The sequence below is a fragment of the Lolium rigidum genome, chromosome 6 (genome assembly GCF_022539505.1).
Source record: "Lolium rigidum isolate FL_2022 chromosome 6, APGP_CSIRO_Lrig_0.1, whole genome shotgun sequence".
NCBI lineage: Eukaryota > Viridiplantae > Streptophyta > Magnoliopsida > Poales > Poaceae > Lolium > Lolium rigidum.
The window spans coordinates 206,195,294-206,216,089 of record NC_061513.1 but is presented as its reverse complement, the minus strand read 5'-3'; the positions used below and the strand labels follow the sequence as shown (position 1 = coordinate 206,216,089).

The window sequence follows — 20,796 nt, the reverse complement described above, 5'->3', positions numbered from 1 at the left end:
GGGGATCCACCTATATAATGAGGGCCAAGGGGGAGGGGCCGGCCACCTCAAACACCACCAAGGTGGCCGCACCCCATAGTGGCCGGCGCCCCCTCTCCCCAAACCCTAGCCGCCCCGCTCCTCCACTTCCCGCACGCTTAGCGAAGCTCCGCCGGACTTCTCCACCACCACCGAGCATCACGCCGTCGTGCTTGTCGGATTCAAGAGGAGCTACTACTTCCGCTGCCCGCCGGAACGGGGAGGTGGACGTCGTCTTCATCAACAACCGAACGTGTGACCGAGTACGGAGGTGCTGCCCGTTCGTGGCGCCGGAACCGATCGTGATCAAGATCTTCAACGCGCTTTTGCAAGCGGCAAGTGAACGTCTACCGCAGCAACAAGAGCCTCCTCTTGTAGGCTTTGGAATCTCTTCAAGGGTGAGACTTGATACCCCCTCGTTGCTACCGTCTTCTAGATTGCATCTTGGCTTGGATTGCGTGTTCGCGGTAGGAAAATTTTTGTTTTCTATGCAACGTTATCCTACGGTGGTATCGTAGCCGTGTCTATGCATAGATGGTTGCACGAGTAGAACACAATGGTTTTGTGGGCATTGATGCTCTTGTTATCTTTAGTTGAGTACTTTGCATCTTTATGGCATAGTGGGATGAAGCGGCTCGGACTAACTTTACATGACCGCGTTCATGAGACTTGTTCCTCGTTCGACATGCAACTTGTATTGCATAAGAGGCTTTGCGGGTGTCTGTCTCTCTTACTATAGTAAAGATTCAATTTACTCTTCTATTGACAACATTAGTATCAACGTTGTGGTTCATGTTCGTAGGTAGATTAGATCTATATCGAAAACCCCAAACCACGTAAAATATGCAAACCAAATTAGAGAGCGTCTAACTTGTTTTTGCAGGGTTTGGTGATGTGATATGGCCATAATGTGATGATGAATATGTATGAGATGATCATTATTGTATTGTGGCAACCGGCAGGAGCCTTATGGTTGTCTTTAATTTTCATGTTGAGTAGTATTTCAAAGTAGTTGTAATAGTTGCTACATGGAGGACAATCATGAAGACGGCGCCATTGACCTTGGTGCTTCGCCGACGATGATGGAGATCATGCCCGAAGATGATGGAGATCATGTCCGTGCTTTGGAGATGAAGATCAAAGGCGCAAAGACAAAAGGGCCATATCATATCACATATGAACTGCATGTGATGTTAATCCTTTTATGCATCTTATTTTGCTTAGATCGCGACGGTAGCGTTATAAGATGATCCCTCACTAAAATCTCAAGATAATAACGTGTTCATCCTTAGTAGCACCGTTGCCAAGACTTGTCGTTTCGAAGCATCTCGTGATGATCGGGTGTGATAGAATCAACAAGTGCATACAACGGGTGCAAGCCGGTTTGCACATGCGGATACTAAGGTGGCCTTGACGAGCCTAGCATGTACGGACATGGTCTCGGAACACGTGATACCGAAAGGTAGAGCATGAATCATATGATTGATATGATGAACACTTTGAGTGTTCGCCATTGAAATTACACCTTGTCTCGTGATGATCGGACTATGGTGTGGTGGATTTGGTTCGTGTGATCACTAAGACAATGCGAGGGATATTGTTTTGAGTGTGAGTTCACCTAGATTTTTAATTATGTTGAATTAAAATTTGAACTCAATTTGTCATAAACTTAGTCTAAACTATTGCAGATATATGTTGTAGAGATGGCGTCCCCAATCAATTTTAACCAGTTCCTAGAGAAAGAAAAGCTTAAGAGCAACGGTAGCAACTTCACCGACTGGTTCCGTCATGTGAGGATCTTCCTCTCCGGCGGAAATCTGCAATATGTGCTTGATGCACCGCTAGGTGACCCTCCTGTGAACCGAAACCGATGAAGTAAAAGCTGTTTACGCGACTCGGAAAACTCGGTACTCTCAAGTTCGGTGTGCCATCTTATGCGATCCGGAATCCGATCTTCAAAAACGTTTTGAGCACCACGATCCTCATGAGTTGATGAAAGAGTTGAAGACTATTTTTGAGACTCATGCGGCGGCTGCATGATGGAAGAAGGTAGCTCCGTTAGTGAGCACATGCTCGCCATGACCGGGCATGCGAAGAAACTCGATGACTTGGGAATAGTGATTCCTAACATACCGGGGATTAATCGTGTCCTTCAATCACCGCCACCAAGTTACAAGAACTTTGTGATGAACTACAATATGCGAGAACATGAACAAGGAGTTACTCGAACTCTTTGGCATGCTAAAAGCTGCCGAGATTGAGATCAAGAAAGAGCACCAAGTGTTGATGGTCAACAAGACCACTAGTTTCAAGAAACAGGGCAAGTCTAAGGGAAAATTCAAGAAGGGTGGCAAGAAAGCTGCCACGCCTCCTATGAAACCTAAGAACGGCCCTAAGCCCGATGCTTGAGTGCTATTATCGCAAGGAGAAGGGACACTGGAAGCGTAATTGCTCCAAGTATCTGGCTGATCTGAAGAGCGGCCTTGTCAAGAAGAAGAAAGAAGGTATATCTGATATACATGTTATAGATGTTTATCTCACTGGTCACTTCCTCTACATCTACCTTCGGGATTAGTTTTAAGCCTAAATAATTGTTATTTTGTACCCGCGTTGAGCATGAACATTATATCTGGATCTTGTTTAATGCAAGACGGTTATTCATTCAAGTCTGAGAATAATGGTTGTTCTATTTTTATGAATAATATCTTTTATGGTCGAGCACCACAAAAGAATGGCTTATTCTCGTTAGATCTCGATAGTAGTGATACGCATATACATAACATTGATGCTAAGCGAATTAAATTGAATGATAATTCTACTTATATGTGGCACTCGTCGTCTTGGTCATATTGGAGTGAAACGCATGAAGAAACTCCATACCGATGGATTACTTGAATCACTTGACTTTGAGTCACTTGATAGATGCGAAGCATGTCTAATGGGAAAAATGACTAAGACTCCATTTTACTGGTATGATGGAGCGAGCTACCGACTTATTGGAAATCATACATACCGATGTGTGTGGACCAATGAGTGTAGCATCGCGCGGTGGTTATCGTTATGTTCTAACCTTCACGGATGATCCGAGTAGATATGGGTATATCTATTTCATGAAACATAAATCCGAAACTTTCGAGAAGTTTAAGGAATTTCAAAGTGAAGTAGAAAATCAACGTAACAAGAAGATTAAATTTCTACGATCCGATCGTGGAGGTGAATATCCGAGTTATGAGTTTGGCATGCATTTAAAGAAATGCGGAATACTTTCACAATTGACACCGCCGGGAACACCACAACGAAACGGTGTGTCCGAACGTCGTAATCGAACTCTCTTAGATATGGTTCGTTCTATGATGTCTCTTACCGATTTGCGGTTATCATTTTGGAGTTATGCATTAGAGACAGCCGCATTCACTTTAAATAGAGCACCATCAAAATCCGTAGAAACGACACCGTATGAATTATGGTTTAATAAGAAACCTAAGCTCGTCGTTCCCGAAAGTTTGGGGTTGCGAAGCCTATGTAAAAAAGTTACAACCGGACAAGCTAGAACCCAAAGCGGAGAAATGCGTCTTCATAGGATACCCTAAGGAAACTATAGGGTACACTTTCTATCACAGATCCGAAGGCAAAATCTTTGTTGCTAAGAACGGAACCTTTCTTGAGAAAGAATTTCTCACTAAAGAAGTGACTTGGAAGAAAAGTAGAACTCGATGAGATTGATGAATCTATACTCGTTGATCGGAGTAGCGCAAGTACAGGAAGTTGTACCTGTACCGCCTACACCGGCAACGAGAGGAAGCTAATGATAATGATCATGAAACTTCGAACGAGGAAACTATCGAACCTCGCAGATCGACAAGGGAACGTACCACTCCTGATTGGTTTGATCCTTGTCTAAATGTCATGATTGTGGATAACAATGATGAGGACCCTGCGACGTATGAAGAAGCAATGATGAGCCCAGATTCCAACAAATGGCAAGAAGCCATGAAATCCGAAATGGGATCCATGTATGATAACAAAGTATGGACTTTGGTAGACTTACCCGATAGCCGAAAGGCTGTCGAGAATAAATGGATCTTCAAGAGAAAAACAGATGCTCGATGGTAATATTACTGTCTATAAAGCTCGACTTGTCGCAAAGGGTTTCCGACAAATTCAAGGAGTTGACTACGATGAGACTTTCTCACCTGTAGCGAAGCTAAAATCTGTGAGGATTTTGTTAGCAATAGCTGCATTTTTCGATTATGAGATTTGGCGGATGGATGTCAAAACGGCGTTCCTTAATGGAGACATTGAGGAAGAGTTGTATATGGTACAACCCAAAGGTTTTGTCGATCCTAAAAATGCTCGACAAAGTATGCAAACTTCAGCGTTCAATCTATGGACCGAAGCAAGCATCGAGAAGTTGGAACCGACGCTTTGATAAGGTGATCAAAGACTTCGGGTTTATACGAGTGTCATGGAGAGGCCTCGTATTTACAAGAAAGTGAGTGGGAGCTCCGTAGCATTCCCGATATTATATGTAGATGACATATTATTGATCGGGAATGATATAGAACTATTAAGCAGATGTTAAAGGTTATTTGAATAACAGCTTTTCAATGAAAGACCTTGGTGAAGCATCGTATATATTAGGCATCAAGATTTATAGAGATAGATCAAGACGCCTAATAGGGCTATCACAGAGTACATATCTGGACAAGATTCTAAAGAAGTTTAGAATGGACGAAAGTAAGAAAGGGTTCTTACCTATGTTACCGAGCAAGGTCTTGAGTAAGACTCAAGGACCGGCTACGGCAGGAAGAAAGAGAAAGGATGAGTAATATCCCCTATGCCTCGGCGATAGGATCTATCATGTATGTCATGCTATGTACTAGACCGGATATAGCACATGCTTCGTTAGTTTGACTAGCAGATATCAAAGTGATCCGGGAATGGAACAACTGGACAGTGGTCAAGAATATCCTGAAGTACTTGAAAAGAACTAAGGATATGTTTCTTTGTTATGGAGGTGACCAAGAGCTCGTTGTAAATGGTTACACCGATGCAAGTTGGAACACCGATCCCGATGACTCTAAGTCACGGTCCGGGTACGTGTTTATATTGAATGGTGCTGCAGTAAGCTGGGCAAGCTCGAAGCGGTGCATGGTGGCGAAGTCTTCAACGGAATCGAGTACATAGCGGCTTCGGAGGCTTCATCGAAGCGGTATGGATGAAGAGGTTCATTGTAGAGCTCGGTGTGGTTCCTAGTGCATTGGACCCATTAATCATTTACTGTGATAACATGGGTGCCATCGCCAATGCACAAGAGCCAAGGTCACACAAGAGGTTGAAGCATATCAAGCTGCGTTACCACTCGATTCGCGAGTACATCGAAGATGGAGAAGTAAAGATTTGCAAAGTACACACTGATCTGAATGTAGCAGATCCGTTGACTAAAGCTCTCCCTAGGGAAAAACATGACCAACACCAAAATGCCATGGGTGTTAGGTATATTACAATGTAATCTAGATTATTGACTCTAGTGCAAGTGGGAGATCGAAGGAGATATGCCCTAGAGGCAATAATAAAGTGGTTATTATTTATATCTCTATGTTTATGATAAATGTTTATATGCCATGCTATAATTGTATTAACCGAAACATTAGTACATGTGTGATATGTAGACAACAAGAAGTCCCTAGTATGCCTCTTAAACTAGCTTGTTGATTAATGGATGATTAGTTTCATAATCATGAACATTGGATGTTATTAATAACAAGGTTATATCATTATATGAATGATGTAATGGACACACCCAATTAAGCGTAGCATAAGATCTCGTCATTAAGTTATTTGCTATAAGCTTTCGATACATAGTTACCTAGTCCTTATAACCATGAGATCATGTAAATCACTTATACCGGAAAGGTACTTTGATTACATCAAACACCACCGCGTAAATGGGTGGCTATAAAGGTGGGATTAAGTATCCGGAAAGTATGAGTTGAGGCATATGGATCAACAGTGGGATTTGTCCATCCCGATGACGGATAGATATACTCTGGGCCCTCTCGGTGGAATGTCGTCTAATGTCTTGCAAGCATATGAATGAGTTCATAAGAGACCACATACCACGGTACGAGTAAAGAGTACTTTTCAGGAGACGAGGTTGAACAAGGTATGGAGTGATACCGAAGATCAAACCTCGGACAAGTAAAATATCGCGTGACAAAAGGAATTGGTATCGTATGTGAATGGTTCATTCGATCACTAAGTCATCGTTGAATATGTGGGAGCCATTATGGATCTCCGGATCCCGCTATTGGTTATTGGTCGGAGTGAGTACTCAACCATGTCCGCATAGTTCACGAACCGTAGGGTGACACACTTAAAGTTGGATGTTGAAATGGTAGTACTTGAATATGGAATGGAGTTGGAATATTTGTTCGGAGTCCCGGATGAGATCCCGGACATCACGAGGAGTTCCGGAATGATCCGGAGAATAAGATTCATATATAGGATGTCATTTTATGTGAATAAAATGTCGCGGAAGGTTCTATGGAAGGTTTTTGGTTCGGGTCTTATTCGAAGACTTGGAGACCAACTCTTGGGGATCCACCTATATAATGAGGGCCAAGGGGGAGGGGGCCGGCCACCTCAAACACCACCAAGGTGGCCGCACCCCATAGTGGCCGGCGCCCCCCTCTCCCCAAACCCTAGCCGCCCCGCTCATCCACTTCCCGCACGCTTAGCGAAGCTCCGCCGGACTTCTCCACCACCACCGACATCACGCCGTCGTGCTGTCGGATTCAAGAGGAGCTAGTACTTCCGTTGCCCGCTGGAACGGGGAGGTGGACGTCGTCTTCATCAACAACCGAACGTGTGACCGAGTACGGAGGTGCTGCCCGTTCGTGGCGCCGGAACCGATCGTGATCAAGATCTTCTACGCGCTTTTGCAAGCGGCAAGTGAACGTCTACCGCAGCAACAAGAGCCTCCTCTTGTAGGCTTTGGAATCTCTTCAAGGGTGAGACTCGATACCCCCTCGTTGCTACCGTCTTCTAGATTGCATCTTGGCTTGGATTGCGTGTTCGCGGTAGGAAAATTTTTGTTTTCTATGCAACGTTATCCTACAGCTGCTGTGCGCATCATACCTTCCTCTTGGGGTTGCCCAACGAACGTGTGAAATACACGCCATCAGTATCGCATCCGAACCCAACCATTAGTTTTGTAAAATTCACCAAGTCATTCACAAGTCATATTCACCTTCAAAATCTTTCAATAGAATGACTCATCATTCCAAGGTTTTTCAAAGTCATTTCACTTCACAAGTTCCCAACTATAGTAGTCACTTTTAATATTTAGCACTAGCAACTAGTTATGAGATGTGCTAAGTATCTTGGAGCTTGCTAGGCTAAGTGTGATGCTCTTGTACTACTCCATAACTAAACCAAATGAATCATAAATCAAAAAGTAACTTTGATAAATAAAATCCAATAAAGCTTGTAAAGTAAAAACTTGGGATAGAATCATAAGGCATAAAGTAAAATGTAATGGTGCCTTGCTCTTGTAGAGCTTTGCACAAATCTATCTTGCATTGATAATATCTTGCAAACAAAATAGCTTGCATTAGTCTAGCTTGCCCTTATTGGTGAGGTGATCAAAGTTTTCTAGCTCTTCCTCTTGGTAGAAGACCTCTTCCTCTTGATAGCCTCCGGTACTAGCGTCTATAAACGAATACGAGGATACAATCACCAAACAACACTTAAGTAATATTAATTAGCCTTATTGGCTCACACAAATGATCTAGCATCACTATTTAACATTTAATCACAAATTATGCTAGGGTTTCTTACATAGAATAGGACAAATATTTCCTCTCATTGAAATTGGAGTTAGGGTTTCTATGTAGTTCTTTGGAGAAAATAATTTCCTCTCATTGAATCTTCTTAAGATTTAATCTTCTCAAATAACCAGGTATGATCACATGTTGACCAAGGTCAACACTTCGCACTTATTATTTGAGAAAAATGATTTAAATGAGATTCATCATCTCATGTGATTTAAATAACCATTGTAATTTAACTACTATTTTGATTTAAGTTCCTCCAGTGAGCAATTGTGAACCTAAGAAATAGAGGTCATCACATTACTTCATAACACTTGGGAAAGTGATTTAAATGAGACAAAAAAACTCCCATAAGATTTCTTAATAGTTTTGGACAATATCTTTGACTAGAAATAGCCATATAGTCCTTTAATTAAACTAGGCCATGATCATTCAATGTAAGCATGGCATATATTTGCAGAAACAATTATTGCAAGCTAAATGTGAGCTATAGGAATTGGAAATAACTTAAAAGCATTTTTGGTTGATTTTTAATAATTATTCTAAGTCAGAAAAGTCCCTACCTTGTTTATTTATATACTTTAATTCTACAACAGATATTGGTTTGAATCCAGTGGCATTGTGTAGAGAAAACTCTAAGCTTTCCAAATATATAAAATTTGTAAAATTTGGCCAAGTAGATTTGGAGTTATGCAATTTTGAACACAGCACCAGTTTGCAATTTGAATTAAACTAGGATTTGAAGTTTAAAGGACTTGGGTCAGGTGGGAAGGCATTTGGGCCGAAAGATTTGAATCTCGGAATGGCCAGCCCAACTAACGACGCGGGCCAGCCGACAAAGGGTCCCACGGGTCGGCCGAGAGTACTCACCCGAAGCGGTATGCTCGCAACGCGAGCCGTTGGATCGAAGGAGATCTAGCGGTGCAGACGCGTCTTCTTCGTCGGGGGAAGAGCTTGCGGCAGCGGCGGAGGTAGGGGTCGGCGGCGTGTCGGAGCTCCGGCGAGGGGCGGCGCGGATGCTAGACGGCGTTGTCGACGACGAGGAGTCTTCTGGTAGTCGCGGGAGGAGCGGAGGTGGACGGAGTCGCTGGATTGCAATGTGGCGGACTCCGGCGATCGACGGAGAAATTGGGTCGGTCTAGGGCGTAATCGACGTGGAGAAGAGGTGGAGGAGGATTAGAGAGATGAGGAGAACGTGTTGGTGTGAAGAGATTTGGCGCGGGAGCTTCTCCTTTTATAGGGTCCAGGGGTGCTGTGAGGCGCGGGCGAGGTCGACGTCGAGATCGTCGTTCCAAGGCGGCGAAGGGGCAAGGAATGGGCGCGTCGTGTAGGCGACGTCTAGGCAATGCTAGTGAGCGTGATGGCACGGTGGATGATGGTCTGAGGCGTGCAGGGGAGGTCATCGACTTTGCAGTACTGGCGCGGCAAGAACTTCGATCATGGCGACGGTGACGGTTCCTCCGCGAGCTATCGAGGATGTCTAGGAGGTAGAGGAGATGGTGGCCTAGCTTGATGCAGAGGGAGGGCTGCAGGGGAGGACGAGAGCGACGGCACGCGCGCGTGCTCTGGCGCGTCCAGGACGTTGTCCGTGCGCGCTCACCGCGTGCCTGGCACGTTCTGGGCGTGTCTGGGCGTGCAACGTTCGGCCAATGGCGTGCATGCTTCGAGTCAGCAAGGGTACTGGCGTGCTCAGGGAGGTGTAGGCAAGCTTGCTGACATGGTGCTCGAGAGAGGGGAGGGCCAGGGAGATCAAGTGCTTGTGTGTGTGGCATGGTACACGGCATGGTAGCAATGGTGATCATTCCCTCACTTTAAGCAGGGCTGCTGGGCATAGGATGATGCAGAGGGGGTACAGGAACAACAATGATCAAAGCTCAAAAGGGGTTTAGGCAAAAATCCAGAGGTTAAAAGGATGTATTGCATTTTCCAAATTGTGCCTGCAAGGTGTTTGAGGAAATGGCCGCATGAAACTTTTATTTGAATTTTGGAAATCTTTTTGGTGGATCTCAAACATATAATTAATGTGATAGAATGGTGGTGGTGGTATTCATTTTGGAGTTGATTTGCAAAGTTTCAAAAATGTGATCATCTTCATTTTGTTTCAAAGTCCTCTCTTGTCATCTCTCGTTCCGGTCAACCTCGGTCAAAGTCAGCATGGGTGGTCAACAACAAAATTGTTCACATGGACATGGTCTTGGATGACATGGCAAGGGTTGACCAAGGTTGGTTTAAGAAAAGTCAAAACCGTGAGGGGTAAAGTGGTGAAGATTTTATAAAATGGCCATATGACCATTATCATATGTAAGTTGAATTTGAATTCATCTTTGATTTGAATTGGGTTTCTTTGATTCAAAAGGATGTGTTATTGCTATATAAGTGTTTTACAAACAATGGCACAAGCCAAAGTGGCCTTGATTGAAGATTTGCAAAATTGGCTAAGTGTGTATGTGAGTGAAAATGAGATTTTCTCACCATTTGATTTGATTTTTCTTGACTCCAAAGTGATTCTTATGAGTTTAGGAACCTTTCCAAACCATTGAAACCATTCCAAAAGGTCTAGCTCAAAGATTTGCAAAAATGGCCATAACACATAAGAGGTGATGTGTCAAATTTCTTATTCTTCTAAATTGTTTTCCCTTGCTTTACTTGGGCATGGGTTAGGGTCCATTTAGTGTGAGATTAGGTTTAGAAGTGGTTCCACACCATTTGGGCAAGGTACAATGGCATAGAACAAGATTTGGGTAAAATGGTATGTGCCACATATGCCTCTATGCATATGTTGCATTTGATTTTTAATTTGACTTGGCTTGACCCAATTGGTGTTGTTGAGTGTTGAAATGGTATAGAGGAGTGATCCAACCATTCACCACAAGTCCTAGGGTCAAGCTCCTCAAATTCATAAATTTGCATTTTTCTCTCATATGCCTCTATGGCATTTTTTAGTTTCTTTTTAAAATCTTTGGTTTCACTTTGGATTTGGTTTGATAAGTACTAGGCAAGGTTTATGAAGGTTTTTCCAAACCTCTAATCAAAGTAGAAAGGCCTAGGGTAAAGTTTTCCAAAAATAGCCATAGACACATAGGCCCTTTTCTTATTTAAATTCTTTTTATTTTTACTTTAACTTGGATGGTGAAAAGAGGGGTGAGGTTTAGGGTTTAAGATCATTTCAAATACTAATAACAAGCAATCATGGCAATAGCACAAGAATTAAGCAAGATTACTATGCATCAAACTTAATTTCAGAAAAGTTTTTGTTGGTTCCAAAATTTGAAAATAGGGAAATTCATTTTCTTTGTTTTGAAATTTTTGAGATGTTACAAGAATCAACGCTGAGTTTTTTCTTCTGGGAAAAAGGAAATCTGGGCTTTAAAGTTTAAAACAATTCTGAAAAAATCCTGGATATAATCAACAATACATTTTACTTGTCTGCAAAAGTATGAAAAACATTATATTAATAGGCTTGGCAAAAATGGCAAAAGTGTGGATCAGTGTGTGGTGAACAGTTCATATTTTTGGAACTTCCAAAATTTGCACATGTGTCATTTTTGCTCAGCCCAGAATAAAAGGTATTTCGAATTGAAAATATCCACTCTTGTACTGTACATCGTTGACTACATTCAAGATTTTTTTTCGAATTTGTGAAACTCTGAAATCAAGTTTTCAAAATTTCGAGTTCACTGTGGCACAGGCTAACAGATGGTTTTTGACATACTAGGCTTTCCACACTTTTCCAATAATTCCTGCTTTTATTTAGAAGACACGTATTCACAGACTGACCACATGGCTTGCAGAAGAGAAGCCCTGTCAATCAATTATTGGTCAGATAAGATTGACACCCTATGATCCTATCAAGCAAGCTGGTTTTTCTATGGAGGTGGCGTTTTGGCACACGCGTGCATATGCACCTATTATAGAAAATAATAAAAAAACAATTATATAAATGTCAAAAAAATCTGACATAAAATTTTAGGTATACATTGTGACATCCTATGTTCGTTCACAAGTTTTCGTGGAAAAACAACATTTTGTGTGGTGTGTATAAAAAAGGCAAAAAAATGTACTGTACGTAGTCGTGTTACAGCATCAAAATTTGTCTTTTTTACAGGAGCCACATAATTTTAATTTTTTTTTTGAAAACTTGTGTACCAATATAAAATGTCTAGATACACATGTAAAATTTTAGTTTAGAATTTTTTGACACTTTGAAATGTGGATTCAAATAATGGGAGCATATGCTCCTATGAGCCAAAGTGCATTTCCCGTTTTTCTATAAGCTTACTTAAATCTTTCGAATTTTTACCGACCAGTCCTTTGGATGAGGCATCTTAATGAATCATCGCATGTGCAGCAAGAGCATTTCTGGGTTCTCCACCATGCATTTCCACTCGTTGCAGAACCTTGCAACCGTGGCACCGTCGACAACTCGGTGATCTGCTCCAACAGTCACCTACATGTCATACAATGGAATGTTCGAGTAAGTGCAAGTAATGTAAGCCCAGGGCTAGTCAAAGCGTGTACATCAATGATCATACATTGATTATTGAAGAAGGGTAGACGTTTCCTTCATCATCGAAGCGAGGGAGTTTCTGAATGCGGCCTAGAGCAATTATGGCAACTTCAGGCAGGTTGAGAACCGGGGAGCCAAACTTTCCACCGATGGAGCCTATGTTGCTTAGCGTTATGGTTCCATCAGTGATATCTGTGCTGCTTAGTCTGTTGTTCGAGGCCATCTCATGTAATCGTGACAATTCCTTTGTGATCTGGTGTAATCATGTTGACAAATTTCGGCAGGTAAGCAGGAAAACAACTATGTCCAAATGAAGATATGATTGGATGGACTACAAACAACATGTTGTCTCGTTTAAAAAAAAAGTAACAATATGTTGTCAAAGGGACACTAGTTTAGTCAATCATCGAAAAGGGAATATTGAGTTTGATAGGTCACCCAGCTGCAAATTATTTCAAGGTTTGTCTAGGGTCTTACCTGAATAACACAGATAGCATTCATTTAGAACTCTGAGCACACAAATTTATCATGGATTTACGGAGAAAAGAAGTTGCTGCTAACCTCCAATATATTAAGTGACTGAACTTTCTTGATGTATGGCACCACTAACCCATGTTCTGTAGCCATAGCTACCCCAATGTTGTGGGATCCTAGACAAATAACAAACTAATGTCATAATACTTTCAGTACAAAAGGTGCCTTGCAGAGAATTAATTGCATCAACGTCTTTATATGGTGCACTACGTAAGAAATAACCTAACATCAGTATTCATAAATAGGTACGATGTTTCATATCTTATTGCAGACTAGCAAATACATAAAATGAGAACTCATCTATAAGACACGGTATTTGGAAAACATTCAGCCGAACTGCAAGATTTGGCAGGTGGCATGTCCTGGTTTACATACAGGCGCACAAAAAACACCTTTTTACATACAGTTCATATTGAAGTACTCCCTCCATTCCAAAATAAGTGTCACAACTTTGTCAAAATATGGATGTATCTATAAATTGGAATACGTCTAGATACATGCATATCTAGACAAAGCTGCGACACTTATTTGGGAACGGAGTAGTACTAGTTAAAACTCGAAATGGGAGAATGCGAGTATATCTTCTGCAAGGAATTTCCATACTACTACGGTACTATCCCCGAGTGATTCATTTCCCGGATGATGGAGACAAGAGAAGAATGCTAAACTCAAAGATTGCATACCTTTGAAAATAACTTCATTCGTTTCTTCAATGAAAGAACTATTCAACAAAGGGTATTTACTCAGTGCCATAGAAAGAGATTTAATGAGGAATGGAAGGAAGGTGTGCTTTATATTCTGATCTTTATTTTCCCTTTGAAACAATGCCTTAAGTTCTATAAGAGCATCACATTTTATTTCCTCCAGATAATGAAAATGTGGTACTTTTGCAGCCAGGCTCATTGATTTCACCATTGTCCTCTGGTATCCCCTGAAGAACGACGTCTTCCCGTTATAGACTGGAGAGGTTCTATATTTGATTAGCAATATCAAACAAGGCTATAAAAAAATAATGTCATACCTGAGCAGAATTCTCTTATCTTCATAACTATGTGTTTCCAGAAATGATTTTCCTCCCACCGGTAACTCAACTTGACCAATGTTCTCTTCCAGAGCTGATAGCGGCTCCTGGCAAAGACCCTTGCTGGCAGCGTAATTCAACACGTCTTCTTTCAAAATTCTACCATCTTTTCCTGACCCTTGAATATCATTTATGTTAAGCCCATAGTGCTTCACTAGATGCCTAACAGCTGGTGTGGAGAGAGATCCACAAGGAGCATTGCCTTCACCGAAGGGACTCGTAGTATCCATTCCAAGTGAAATGTCAGAGGATGAAGATATACTATCATGAGATACAACTTGGCTGTCGCCCACAATCATCTTAAGTAAAGTTTCACCAACCTAAGAATCATAGATTGACTTCAGAAAATCAAGGAGAATAAGTCCGACAGCTACTGATACTTAAAACAAAGAGCATAATAGAGTTGTCCACAGTATTCCAGGATGTCTGTTGAAATAAACCATGAAAAAGGGTGACATCTATGAGAAGTAACCTAAGCTACCTTTACTATGTCACCAGGGGCAAAGTGAATCTGATGTACTGTTCCCTTGAAACGACTTGTTATTTCAATAGTTGCTTTGTCGCTTTGTACTTCACAGAGCTGCTGAAATTCATCTACTTGGTCACCCTGCAAAATAAGCAAGAAAAAAATCCATATATATTGTGACGAAAAAAAAATGACAGAACAGATTGTCAGATTATACGAACATTCTGCAGATTATATGCAGCAATATCTTAGTGGTTATTCCTGAATTTGTAATTACATAGATGTTTCTTGCCATTAGTTTCTTAATTTATTTACCAAGTTTAGCAACATAGAGGAGAAGAGGAATTTTAATGGGATGAAAGAGATCCTTTTCAATAAATAAAATAAAATATGAAGCCATACTTCGGAGTCGGTCCATGTGTCTTATGACAGAACACTTCACATGCCAATAGCAAATCAGTCAGGAGCTGGGACATAACTCAGATTCCAGCATATTCAGTATAGGTGTTCGAATGAAGAAAACTTCTTTTTGTTGCCTATACATATGACTGCCTTGTGCATGCTGTGCTTTCTTATCCACTTTGTTAGTTTTTATGAGGCACACCTATTATCTGTCTCGCTATAGTTGATTGTTTAGTTAAAGATGATTTTTTTTTGCAAATTAAAATTGGCTAAAGAAGAATTGTGTCTGTGATGTACTTTCTTATGCTACATGAATAAGCAGGTAACCAAGCATGCCCTTTTTTTGTTTTATAGAACAATTTACAATTGAATTAAAAAAGTTGACGAAATAAAAAAATTACATGGTATCTTTGCAAAGATGTAATCCTTACCGAGGATAACCTTGCAAAGCACAACTGGCATGGGAGCTTATGGTGTTGTTTTTGTCATCATCACGAGACAATCAAAATTCTGTTCTTCCAATGCAAATTCGCCCATTCTATATCTTGTTTTCGCCACGTAGTGTTGCAAATATATTTGACAATTGGTTATGTGGAATATATCCGAAGTATAGAATTCTCATTAGGTGGGAGCGATTGCCATGATATGGTCACTTTTGCTATGTGCAAATGATTTGGTTTTTAATGGTAAGAACTATTCTCCTTTTTATGTCATTTACCGGGTGCCTATTTGCTCCATTTGTGGTCCCTGGAGGAGGGAGATGCCTATTTACATAGGTCCTTAAAACGATTGGAGAAATGGATACTTTTATTCGAGATGGCGGCATAGTCTACAGATCAGCTCCGCAACCACGGCGCCATCCAAGCTTTCTACCGTCGATTGTGAGTGATCTGTTCCTTGGGTCCTCACATTTTTTCCCTTTTGTTATGCGGCTATGTGCATCATAACTATGCAGATACTGGTGTGACCCTTGTGGCTTGTATCGCCTCGATGCAAACTTTTGAGTTTGATAAAGCGCCCTTACCGGATTTTTTTTTTTTTGGAGAAGCTGGAGTAATACACCTTGTTCTCTGCAGATCAATTACTGAACCCAATGTAATTCCTAATAGTGGTCTAATGTCATATTTCCAACTAAATAATAGTTAAACGTTGACCCCCAGTCAATTCACACGTATCAAAGTTCACAAGGAAACGAAGAACAGGCAATCGGACCTCAACTTTTTGTGTGTGTGGAAAAGGCCTAATGCCAAATACCGGTTGATCCAGCTGCAGAGGTAGTGGGCACGGCACGGGGCACCCCAATTGGGAGTAAAATGGCCCGATTTCCTAAAGCTCAATTCTTACTAGAAGCAAGCATTACAAGGGGACAGACAGAGTACAAGCAGAGGAAGCGGCATGAGACTTACCTCGCTGACGAACCAGCGCAGCAGCTCGCACTCCGCGATCCCTTCCCCGGTCTGCGCCAAGGGCACCTCGACCAGCTCAGCCAGCTCCCCCGCCGGCACCGGCGCAGCAGAGGCATCGGTCGCGAACCACCTGCCCCTCCCGACCAACGCACGCCGCCACTGCATGGCTCAGGAAAAATCAAGACCACACGGACATAGGAGTGAGGGGCAATGGGGAAGGAGGGCGCCGTACACTTACGTCGGCATCGGGGAGCCGCGCCAGCGAGGGGGACGCGGCTGTGGCAGCGAAGCGGAGCGGGGAGAGGGGCAGGAGGAGACGATGCAGCGGCGGCGAGGGCGCTGTGGGTCTTGCCAGCAGATGCGGCAACGGCGGCTGCTTCGTGGGCCGTGGGACGACGGGGATAGGGCGGGGCCGGAGGCGGGAGTTGGAGGCTAGCCGGCTCCAGGCCATGTCTCTGCTTCGTCTCGTCTGCTACTCCTGCAACGGGGTTTGGAATTGCGGATCGGTAGTGGGTTGTGGATGAGAGGGAGGAAGAAGAGTAGTGCGGGGCACTGCAACTGAGCTTGCAAGAGTTCAGAACTGCCGCTGCGCTTGCGCACTTCGGGCGACCCAAACGGACGCGCTGCTGGGCCGTCCGTTTTGGGCCGTTTGCGTGGCCGCCCGGACACGCGGACAGCGCCCCGCGTCCGCGTGTCCGTTTGGGCCGCACGCGGCGCCCAACGCGGCGACCCAAAGAGACGCCACGTGGTTCGTCTTCGTTGCGCGGCGCTGCGCCATGGCAGGCCTCGACGGGACAGCCATGGTGGGCGGTGGAACGCGCGGGGAAGATCCCGCGCGCGCGAAACGCCATGGCGCGCGCTCGCGCCCAAGTTTCCCGCCGGACCGCCGGCTATAAAAGACGGCGGCGGTCTCACCCGGACCGCATCACCGTTCTCTTCCCTCCACCTTCTCCGGCGCCATGCCGCGCACCCTTCGGTCCACATGGGCCAAGCTCTCCTCGCCGCCCGGCCGGGTTCCCGCGGACGGACGAGGAGGAGCGCGCGGACTCGCGGTGGGTCGCCGACGACGAGGCGCTCCGCGTCGCTGCCGAGGCGGCGGCAAAGAAGGCCGGTGGACGCGGAGATGGGGGAAGCGGCCGCGAGGGCCGGCACGAGACCGCGGACGGCCGGGTACGCGGCCGTGGAGGAGGGGCGGACGCCGCGGAGGAGCCCGTCGCCGCGGAGGACCTCGCGGCCGGCGAACATCAACGCCGCCATCGAGGAGCGTCTCGCCGACCTCACGCGCGTGACGAAGGAGCACGAGGGCATCCGGCGGGCCGGCCGCCGCGGCTTAGGCGACCTCCTCGGCCGGAAGAACGAGCCGCTCGCTATGCGAGCAGCCCGTCACCTCATCCGGATGCCGTCGCCCGAGCGGCGCGCCCGGGAGGATGTCGCGTCGGCGGAGCGCGGCCGGCAAGAGCGCATGCGCCGGCGGCCAGGACAACCACGAGGCCCGAGCCGCCGGCCGCGTCCGCCCGGAGGCGCGCACCGCCGTGGAACGCGCCGCCCGCGCAGAGCTTGAGCTATGCGGGAAGCGGATGGTTCCGCCGCGAGAGGCGGAGCGCGAGCGCGCCCGGGCCGCGCGGGCGGAAAGCGAGGAGGATGATGCCCTCCGTCCAAGCTGCCGAGGCCCGCGCCGCCGCCCGCGCCGCCTCCGACGCGCCACCCGGCCCCGTAGGACGCCGGAGTGGAATCCTCACGCGTGCAGAGCCGCCCGCGTCGAGTGAAATCCACGGCCCCGACGGCGAGCCGGCGAGGAGTCGCCGGCGAGGCCGCCGGCCCCGTACGTATTTAGGATAGAAGTAGTAGCTAAAAAAAAATTGTAATGAGTTCTATTTAATGAAAAATATTATTTATGCCTATGACACGCGGGCCGTGGGCGGACAACGGCGGACGCGAGCGACCAGCCTTTCGCGTCCGCGGCCACGTAAACCCGGCCAAGATTTGGGCCGGGTTTGCGTCGATCCGGACGCCGCGGGCATCCGTTTTAGGGATGGGTCCGCGCGCTGGGCCGGGTTTTTGTCCGGCTGGACCCATCCGAACGCGCGGGCGCGGGATGGGTCGCCCGGTTGAAGATGCCCTCATGAAAAACATGCGCCAAACAGGCCAACGCCGAACTGTACGAACAGGATAGAAGCGAGCTGAGCTGCCGTGCAAATCCACTCATTAGCTAATCTGACTCAGCTTGTAAGCCCGTTTCCAACGCGTCCATCCATCCCGCGCGCCCGTGTGTCCGAACGGATCGTGGCGGACAAAAACACGACCCAACGCTGCGACACATCCGAACAGTACGAACAGGATAGGAGCGAGCTGAGCTGGCGTGCAAACCCACTCATTAGCTAAGTGTAGGTGATTTTAGTGATATGGAGGAGAAAGAGAGGCTATCTATAAAGTTCTAGCTAGTCTGTAGGCTTCTTACACACAGCTTACATGCAACATTTTTATTGTTGTATGAAGAGTGTGTAATTTATACTTATATATAGTTATGACTAAAAATCGACAACTTACAAACAGATTATTATATACACGATGTATATCATTATCTATATATGACATAGAGTAGTATTACAGACATCGGTGTCTAAACTAATATACATGCCTTAATCTAACCGAGAAAATGACCAGCGACGAGAAACTGCCCAAAAACTGTAATTACAAATTTGAGAATGAACTTCCAGTGTATTATGGACTGTTAATTTATTTCTTGATAGATGAAAAGGTTTCTTTCTCCTTATTTTACCTAAATCTCAAAGCAAAAGTGTTCACATTCAGAATATTCGTTCCAATATTTTTTTGCATATAACCACATCTTCACCGGCGCATCCCATATAGTAGCTGATAGCATCGGCCGGCACAGATGTATGGAATGCGTCGACATGAACTATGTATAGGGACATTCATTCAACACCGGCGTGTCCCGTACGGCTGGCCACATAAATGATTTTTCTTTTTCACTAAATTACAATAGTTTGCATATTTTTAACAACAATTCAAAGTGTTTAAACACACAAATAGTTTTACACACGCATAGTTCAAACATACAAAGAAATTATTCATATGATAATTCAAATAAATTGCAATGCAATACGTTCAAGAATCATGCAGCATTTCTTCTCACTCAGAAATGGTTAATTAAATCATTCTAAAGTTCAATATGACTACCTGCATCTCGGATTTCTTGGTACATGTGGAGGAAAGCAATAAATTGGGCTGGTACCTACTCAACCTTGGCAAGACGTTCCTAAAAAACAAATGGACTATCATCAACCGTTGTCGCGCCGCGTTCACTCTCGATGATTATGTTGTACATGATCACACAAACGTTAATCACCTCTCACATCTGAGACTCCGACCAGGTGAGAGCAGAGTGCCGAACAATGACAAAATGATGTTGGAGCACACCAAAGGTCCGCTCGATATCCTTACGACGTGCTTCCTATATTTTGCAAAATAAGCTTTTTTTTTTCTAAGCAGGTCTGCGATTGTCTTCACAATTGTAACGTATGGTGGATAGATGCCATATGCTAAATAGTACCTTTTGTTGTAGGCGTGGTCGTTGATCTCAAAGTTGATGGCCGGAGCATATTCCTCAGCTAGCCTTGCAAACACGGGAGATCACTTCAACACGTTAATATCATTGTGTGTCCCTGCCATGGCAACGAAAATGTGCCAAATCGAGAGGTTATAGTCATCCATTGCCTCAAGTATCACATTGTACTCTCTGGTATGCCCCTTGTATAGCCCTTACCAAGCAAATGGGGAATTCTTCCAACTCCAATACGTGGATTCGAGTTGTATCTTCTGCATTTGCTGCTCTCAAATTGTCTGGTCCAAACACTGTCACCACTGCCCAACAAAACCTATAGACACTCTCGAAGCATGTCGACTCTGACATGCGCAGGTAGTCATCGACTGCATCTAGGGGAGCTTCATGTGCAAGACAAAGCATAGCCAGTTGTTCACTTCTGAACTAATGGAAATCCCCGCAAGCCGATGCAGTCTTTCTTGCACATGAGGTATGTGTCATACCGTCTGACGCCAAACACAATCCTCATGAATAGGTCCTTGTTCATCCTAAATCTGTTGGAGATAGTACCCTAGAGGCAAATAATAAGGAGTATTTACTATTTATATTTCAAATAGTTCATAATAGTTTCATGACATGCTATAACTGGATCAAGCGGAAACATTGATACACGTGTGCTATTGTAAACAAACAAGGCTCCCTGCCAAGTACACATGTACGAGCTAGCTCATTGTGGCCAATCGTTGATCGAGGTTTCCCGGTCATGGATGCCAACGTCATTGACGATGGGTCATATCATTGAATAAATGATATGATGGACATTCCCAATATATAAGTATTGTAAGGAGAACAAAGTCATATCAAGTTCAACATTACGATATTTATGAAAGCATTGTAACCTAATCTATCCTTAGACCGTGATGCCATATCACAACCACTGTTACCGACTCCTGCTTTGACATCATCAATCGCTACTCTGTAA

General features: G+C 44.4%; 1 protein-coding gene across 2 annotated transcripts; it reads right to left on the bottom strand.

Moving 5' to 3' along the window:
- Positions 1-11,413: 11,413 nt before the first annotated feature.
- LOC124659419 (lipoamide acyltransferase component of branched-chain alpha-keto acid dehydrogenase complex, mitochondrial-like) lies at positions 11,414-16,818 on the bottom strand. Of its 2 annotated transcripts, none has more exons than XR_006989577.1 (9): positions 16,488-16,818; positions 16,250-16,408; positions 14,457-14,582; positions 13,916-14,295; positions 13,578-13,825; positions 12,922-13,010; positions 12,386-12,613; positions 12,133-12,300; positions 11,414-11,654 (listed from the first exon to the last, which is right to left on the bottom strand). XR_006989577.1 is itself a non-coding variant. In XM_047197295.1 (9 exons), exons 1-8 carry the CDS (start codon positions 16,698-16,700, stop codon positions 12,187-12,189), a joined length of 1,557 nt encoding a protein of 518 aa, XP_047053251.1. In that variant the 5' UTR covers positions 16,701-16,818; the 3' UTR covers positions 11,414-11,654; positions 12,158-12,186. The 2 variants fall into 2 exon arrangements, 1 of the variants encoding a protein (XP_047053251.1); XM_047197295.1 differs by having other exon boundaries at positions 12,158-12,300.
- Between the last annotated feature and the right edge of the window lie 3,978 nt (positions 16,819-20,796).

Excerpts from the sequence above, each read along its gene's own strand:
- LOC124659419 (XM_047197295.1), bottom strand. The coding sequence starts at position 16,700 with ATGGCCTGGAGCCGGCTAGCCTCCAACTCCCGCCTCCGGCCCCGCCCT. Across the intron at positions 16,409-16,487 it reads CGCGGCTCCCCGATGCCGAC|TGGCGGCGTGCGTTGGTCGG; the intron begins GTAAGTGTACGG and ends TGAGCCATGCAG. Across the intron at positions 14,583-16,249 it reads TGCGCTGGTTCGTCAGCGAG|GGTGACCAAGTAGATGAATT; the intron begins GTAAGTCTCATG and ends CTTATTTTGCAG.